This window comes from Trematomus bernacchii, unplaced genomic scaffold (assembly GCF_902827165.1).
Source record: "Trematomus bernacchii unplaced genomic scaffold, fTreBer1.1, whole genome shotgun sequence".
NCBI lineage: Eukaryota > Metazoa > Chordata > Actinopteri > Perciformes > Nototheniidae > Trematomus > Trematomus bernacchii.
In genome coordinates, this window is record NW_022988037.1 from 15,937 (window position 1) to 23,770 (window position 7,834).

Consider the following 7,834-nt stretch of genomic DNA (forward strand, 5'->3'; position numbering starts at 1 on the left):
TTGTGTACCACACACAGCTTGACTCACTGCTCTAAAGAAACAGTTTCCGTCACCCTCTATTTTTTCATTGAGACATGGAGCCCCTATTAAACCAATTTGTGTAGACACAACATCTACTTTCTCTGACGGCACATGTAACTGCTCACAAAGAGCTTGTGCAAGTTGATGACTAAGAGGATTAAACTGCAGCCGTCCACTTCTTACTTCTTTGACAAAAGCAACGTCTGAATTAACTGCGGTAACATCACTCTTTTTTAATTTTTTGCAAGCAGAAGATCCCTTACGAATCTTACGCTTTGCACCCATCTGAATGTTGGTGCAGCCAAGTGTGGACTGAATAGTTGAACTACAACCCAAATCAGTCTCTGTCGTTTTGGGAGTCACTCTTGGACCCAAAGACAGATTACTGCTTTCAATTGGGCCTATTTGAGTGACTCCAACACCAGCGATCTCAAACAGTTTTTGAGACTCAGAAGATCCCTTTGGAATGTTACGCTTTGCACCCATCTGAATGTTGGTGGACTGAATAGCTGAACTACAACCCAAATCAGTCTCTGTCGTTTTGGGAGTCACTCTTGGACCCAAAGACAGATTACTGCTTTCAATTGGGCCTATGTGAGTGACTCGGACACCAGCGATCTCAAACTGTTTTTGAGACTTCTTGAGGAACGCTGCAAATGTCCATATGTATTCAAACACGTGTTCAAGGCCTCTGAAATACAGAACAACACTACGCCCCTCGCCATCGCTCATCCCAGACGCACTGCGTGCATGGGAGTCGACCACTGCGTAGTGTCCACCTTGACCAATGATGGCACATGTAGCGCCATTCATTGTCAGAAAGCATGTGTCATATTTACTACACATGCTTTCCAGTGCGTATTTTAAAGTGGTTTGCACACCCTTATCAATGAGATCACCCTCAACCACATCCACATCTCCAGACACAAAGTCACTGTATTGAAACAGAAATCTTTGTCCGTCGATAATGGTCTCCTTGGGCAGATCTGGAACCGAAAGTAAACTGTATCCTCCACTGATACCTTGTTGGTCACGCAGGGAGGTGTACAGATTGTCACCAAGTACAACAACTTTATCCAGGTTGTCGGTCTGCCATGTAAACACACTGTCAATGTTGTGTTTGGCTATGCCTACCAAACTGACAGCCATGCACTGAAGTCCTGCATATTTAAAGCGTTGATCACCCTGACTGAATGTTCCCCTGACACACCCCATATCCCCATCAATGACTCTAGCCGTCTCCGAATTAACTTCAGCTGCTTTCACAGAAAGTCTTGTAATGCTAAACTTCTGTGCATTCAATGAATTATTGAGATTCCTGATGTAAAACATCAGGTCATTAAGGCATGTGTTGAACACGGCTACAGATGTGCCATAACTGGATGCTAACCCAGACGCAGCACGTGTGCCACAATCAACGACCACAATACAGTCATTGTGTTGAATAATGACACTGGCTGCGGAATTTAGGCTAAACAGACACATGCCATCCCTGGATAAGTGTTCAAGCAGCTTCTCCGACAATACCTGTTCCCCTTCAGACAAATTAAATTCGCCGTACACTGGCAGACCCATATTGACGTTCCACTTACGTCCAAACACACTGGTCTGCTCAACCAACCTGCACAAGTTCTTTGGCTTTACATTCATTTTATGGGCTTCCCCTAATACAAACGAGTTAAGCTTTGACCCTGCAACACGTATGGCATCGATATCTGTACTGCTCCACGAACACACAGGCGCAATCAAATGTTTGATCGCAGCCGCTATAGAACATGCAACAGATATTTTATCGTCAGAAACGGATGCATACCTCACAACAGTCCCTGCGACAACAGCCAGCTGCACTTTTTCTGAACACATGCAAGCATAGCCCTTACCTGTTCTGCATCCGTTGTCCTCATCAACATCCACTATCACGCTGGGTGATGGCTCCTTGCTGGATGATGGCTCCTTGCTGGATGATGGCTCCTTGCTGGATGATGGCTCCTTGCTGGATGATGGCTCCTTGCTGGATGATGGCTCCTTGCTGGATGATGGCTCCACGCTCAGTGATGGCTCTGCGCGGGGCAATGGCTCCACTCCTGGAAATGGCTCCACTCCTGGAAATGGCTCCACCCCTGGAAATGGCTCCACTCCTGGCAATGGCTCCAACCCCGGCAATGGCTCCTCCTAGAAGAAAATTCATATATAAAAAAACTGCTAAAAACACTATGTGTCTTAAATTGTTTCACAAACGTTTAACTAAATAATAGAAAGATATACAATTACTAATACAAAATGATTATTGTTATATATTAACTTTTGTTTTTCTACTTACCCACACACATACTGAATGGAACTCAAAAGAGAGGTTTCTTGTCATTGATTGTGTACACTTGAAACAACGTTGACTGCATGCAGGCTAACAACTGAAACTATTTTATTTTAACAATGAGCAAAAGTAACTATGTCAATAAATTAGCATGATTCATTCAAATGTCACTCTGAAAGCACATCGTTCACACAAAGAGCACAGACCTGCTGCTCCACAGCAACTGTCCCTCTACTGGTAGGTGGCCGTAAAATCACCTCCACAACAATGGGAGCTGCCTCCCCCTAAAAAAACAAAACAATTTAGTAAACTTGAGAATAAATAACACCACCGATATTCGTGTAACTTCTTAGTTTTAAACAAGTCCTATATTGCCTTTAAAAAAGAAGAAAACAAGAACAACCTGTCGCTTTGCCAGGGTTTTCTTGGAGGCAGGAGCCCTCTGCTTCAGCTCCAACTTTGCTTTCTAACGTAAGGAAAACAAAATGATTAATCCTCCACTAATAACTCCTTATGGACAGTATAAGTTGTCCTCACTGTAATACATTTAAAGTTTGTCAGGAAGGATACATTTTATAATAGGGCATCAACCAACATACAAACAAATTACCTTTTGTGGTGTTGGAACCGGTGGTGTGCACTCATCAGGGCCAGGAAGATGGGATGGACTAATCTTGTCCATCTCAACCAACATTGCACTGCTAAACCACACAGGTGTCAGTGGAAGATAACTCTCCTCCACTTCCTGTGAAATAAAAATGAAGAAACACTGTTTTAGAAAAAGAAATGCACATATAAACTGCAATAAACATACCCCAATGATTTCAAAGCATACTACAAAGTTGACCTACCTCCTGCTGAACAGTCCCTGCTTCTTTAAGTGCATCAATGGACTGCTCAGGTTCATCGTGTTGGCTCCTCTGTAAAGATAAATAGCATAGCTTGTGTTAATCAAATGGGTACTCTTCCATCATTATCAAGGCAAACTGCTCAGGGAATATCACTCTTATTGAAAGATGTCTGCCACACAATTACCTTCCTGCCCTGGCCGAAAACGGTCCACTTGGAAGGATCCAGTTGCGGTGATTTAGCAACCTCTCCTTTGACAATCACCCTTGGAGTGACTCTCCTCGCAGGCGGTGATCTTCTGTGGACAACAGGAGATGGCTTCGGCTCGGCTGGAACAAGTTGCATGTATGTTGCGTTCCAGATAGAACCGACCAGGATTGGCATTCCCGCACTGTCACTCAAGTGCACCTGCAAAAACAAATACATTTACAAATAGCACATAACCTTCAATATGTTTTTTCAAGAACGGAACTTGGAATTTCAGCTACAAACAAGTATACAGAGAAAACGTTTCCATTTGCCATGTCACTCACGCCATCTCTGCTCCACAGGTCAAGTTCTTTGAAAGGGAAGTACTCAGCAAGCGGTGTGTACTTCACGCCTAAAAAAAACCAACAAGATCAAGATTACTAACATATCCACACAGATATTATATTTTGCTCTTTTAAAACAAAGAATAATGAAAAATAGGAAAATGATTTACGGTAGTACTTGAACCTAAATATTTGTTAAACATACCCATACGTGCCGCAACACGACGAAATTCCTGACGCATCATGTCTTGGTAGTCAGGGTCAACGGTAAGGCGCGGGGGGAAGTCCATGGCAAAAACCTAATCAAAGTTACAAAGGTACGCTATTTTTCACAATTTGTTGATAAAAAAATGTCAATTTTTCAGAAATTCATAAACATACAACCACATCAATAAGAATACAAAATGTAATATTATAAGAACTATAATAAATACAATAAAAAATAAGCTTACGTTGGGCCAGCGACTGCGGGCAGTGGCGAGGAGCTCCGCAAAGTCCTCTCCTGCTTCGGTGATGGTCCTACTGGATGTTAGGTTGTTGCTCGGAGCCATCACACAGACTGCATCTGGTGTCCTAGGCAGCACAGCATTGGCTGCCTCGGTTCGCAGCTGGGTTGCGCATGCCCCCGGTGTGGACATGGCACCAAAGGAAAACCTTCCCTCTGGCATCTTCACAATTCCATCGACGATGGAACGGAGATGTGAAGCTCCAACAAGGAGGACAAACTGTAACAACAGAAGACATTATTTCAAATGAAAATCACTAATGATTACCCAGACTTTGTTAACAAAATCTGAAAACAATTCATACTTCCTTGTCTGGAGACTCCGCTGGTATGACCATCTTGTGTTGTCGTCCTGTCAGGGACGAAATTGGCCATTTCTGCACTCTATGGCGGTTACCCGTACCGCCAGCGGCTATTTAAAAACAGAGAAAATGACACCGACATTAAACTTAATGAACCTTTACAATTCTTAAATTATGTAAGCAATAATAACACACCTTCCTACAATAACACCTGTAAACGGGCACGTGCAGAGGATTTTAGAAGGGAAAGGGCTCAAATGCATAAAGGGTCCTACCGGTGATTGAATTTTAAAATGTATATATTTCAAACAAATCCATGTTTCAAACACTGCTTCATGATAGTTATCTAAAAATGAATGCAAAGAAATCAAGTGTATTTCAGTCAATTCTCCTCATCATAACTAGCTCGCTTGCCCACAGAGGGGTGTATCTGTGCACGAGCCTGCCTGTAAAAAATGCACATGCAAAAACATTTTACAATGATACAACCAAAATGGACACCCTAAACATATACAAAATTGAATGACAAAATCCTCGACTACTTACGTGCGAAACTGGCATTGCCAGGCTGCTGATGTCCCACACGTGTCCCAGCCACGCGTAGCTTTGCAGCCTGGGAACGGCGGGACGATTTACCACGTGGCATCTGAAAGTATGTAGGCATTGTTAGAATTAATAAAGACATTAGCAGACCCCTTAAATAGTACAAATAATTACGCAATTACTTATTTCAACTGCAACAAAAGCGTACAAGTCCATTAATAGTTGATGCATCCTGTTCAACAAAAATGTACTTACTGTAACTGCTCACGAGATAAAGCTGGGTGTTGAAGGTAGATGAGTAGCCGGTGAAGTTAAATGGGTAGCTGGTGAAGAAGCTAGATGGGTAGCTAGTGAAGAAGGTAGATGAGAAGGTGGTGAAGGTAGATGGGTAGCTAGTGAAGAAGGTAGATGAGAAGGTGGTGAAGGTAGATAGGTAGCTAGTGAAGAAGGTAGATGAGTAGGTAGATGGGTAGCTGGTCAAGCCGGTAGGTTGTTTAACTAGAACAGAGAAGAAACTAATCAGCATCACAGACATGGAAATATAATTACTTAACACAATGTACAATACAATCGCATAGCTTAGCATACAATAGTTATAAACAAAAAAATTATCAATTGTATTAGAAGCTGCTAATCACTTAGATTTACACTAATAAAGGGCCTATCTGTTTTCATTATACTTTATGCTACTGACAGTGTCTTGGACCACAACTCACCGGTAGAGAACTGCTCAAAGCTGTCAATCTGTGGGGAAAACACAGCATTAAACCCTGCAAAGAAAAGACTGGAAAGTTCCACATATTGTCATGGTATATGTTACTACAAACACTGTCTTTGACCAACACTCACCAGTAATGAACTGCTCAATAGTCGTCACTCTGTGAAAATAAAATTAAAATTAAACCTTGCAAACACAATGCTTGCACACATGGTGATTAAACATTTGGTCCACGTTGTAAATGCTTAAATGCTCTTGCATTTATAAAAACAGGATAATACAATTACCATAATATCATTCTGTGAAAATATGAATTCTGCATAAAGACTACTTTTACTTTTGATATTTGGAGTACATTTAGCTAACAATTGTGCTAATGACTACTTGTACTAAAGTAGAGGATCTGATTACTTCTTCCAACGTTGAATATAGTATACCTTGAAATATATTTAATTGTTCATAGTTGAATGACTCAAAAAATTACTTTATTTAAGCTATGGAATCATTTAACCTGCTTTCCTTTGTTCATAAATGACAAAAATAAGCTCTTTATTTTAGACATTCTGCTTTAACCAGCTTCACAATTAATTCACAAGAGGAATGATCACTCACCCCAGACAAGATAAGATGAACGAGAGGACAGTCTCTGGTTTAACCAAACTATATATCGAATTTTAAAAAATGAGCGACCAACCACAGCTCTCCTTCTTTAAAATATTTTTGTAATTTCCCTCCAATCGAAATATATAATATTAACATTTGAATGTCAACTGCTTGCTATGCAGACATGTTATGAAAATATCACACATCAAAGGGTCAGGTGCAGAGGTCCCTGAAACAAAGAATGGATTATGGCTGTTGTAGTCTTTACCACCATTGCCATATTTGTAGTCAATTCAATCATAGTTACTTCAGTGTTCAATAGTTTTTTGATTAAAAATATAACTGAGCTATAGTGTGTCTGTGTGTGTCTTAACTGTCATCCATGTCAGCCAGGGGCGCACATAACTGGTACGCAGGTACGCATGCGCGGCAACAATCTGAAATGCTTACCGTAACTTGTGTCACAAAGCAGAGTCGGTCTCTAAAACAGCTGATCACAACGTTCACACGCTCCGCGGTCACGAAGCTCTGCACCCCTCCCCCCCCCCCCACTACTCAAGTACAAGATCTGAGTGCTTCTACTTTTACTCAAGTACAAGATCTGAGTACTTCTACTTTTACTCAAGTACAAGATCTATAGCCTACTTATACCACCTCCGTTTATAGCCTATGAAAAAAACTATTAGAAAACGAAGGCTAAAGCTAACGTTAGCAGATAGTGACAATGTATGCTAGTTAGCTAGCTCGACAACGATAATATTGCGACAGAAACACTTTTCAGTGCACATCACGGCAGCAGAGCCTTATTATACATCGATCAGCACAGCCGACAGGCAGGGAGCACACAGATTGCGCTGCATTATAATATATATACACCATACGTGTCATGATGGGACATAACAGCTCCCGCCCGCCGGGATTACTCCGGGTCCCAGACACCCCCATACCCCAAAAATATTTTTATTGCAGATCTACATGAAACTTTTGATACTTTAGCAAAATATATTTAGCAAAGAAATGTGCTAATGAGTATTTGTTCTAAAGTAAAGGATCAGATTACTTCTTCCAACCTTGAATAAATAAAGTATGCCTTGAAATATATTTAATTGTTCATAGTTGAATGACTTCAAACATTACTTTATTTAACCTGCTTGTTAATAAATGACATAAATGTGCCCTTATTTTAGAAACAAATCTTAACCAGCTTCACAATGAATTTATAAGAACAGTCACACACTCACCTCAGACAAGATGCAAGAGAGAACCAGTAAAAGTTGAACGTCAATACATATATCAAATGAGCAACCAATCAGAGTTCTCCTTCTTAAAATATGTATTTTCTCCCCTCCAATCAGAATAGTTAATATTTACATTTGAATGTCAACTGCTTGCTATGCAGTGCGCGCATGCGCATTGCTTTCGTCTACGGGGTTTCTGCAGGGTCCC

At 41.0% G+C, this 7,834-nt stretch overlaps 1 protein-coding gene across 1 annotated transcript; it reads right to left on the bottom strand.

The window, feature by feature from the left end:
• Window positions 1–284: 284 nt before the first annotated feature.
• On the bottom strand, window positions 285–5,947 carry LOC117472324 (the record flags this gene model as incomplete). The annotated part of the gene is made up of 14 exons (XM_034117468.1): window positions 5,917–5,947; window positions 5,784–5,811; window positions 5,323–5,565; window positions 5,071–5,170; window positions 4,528–4,634; window positions 4,170–4,442; window positions 3,923–4,016; window positions 3,718–3,785; window positions 3,371–3,592; window positions 3,187–3,255; window positions 2,946–3,080; window positions 2,739–2,801; window positions 2,542–2,619; window positions 285–2,193 (listed from the first exon to the last, which is right to left on the bottom strand). Coding segments are annotated over exons 4-14 (3,118 nt in total), but the record flags the coding sequence as incomplete, so codon positions are not given.
• Between the last annotated feature and the right edge of the window lie 1,887 nt (window positions 5,948–7,834).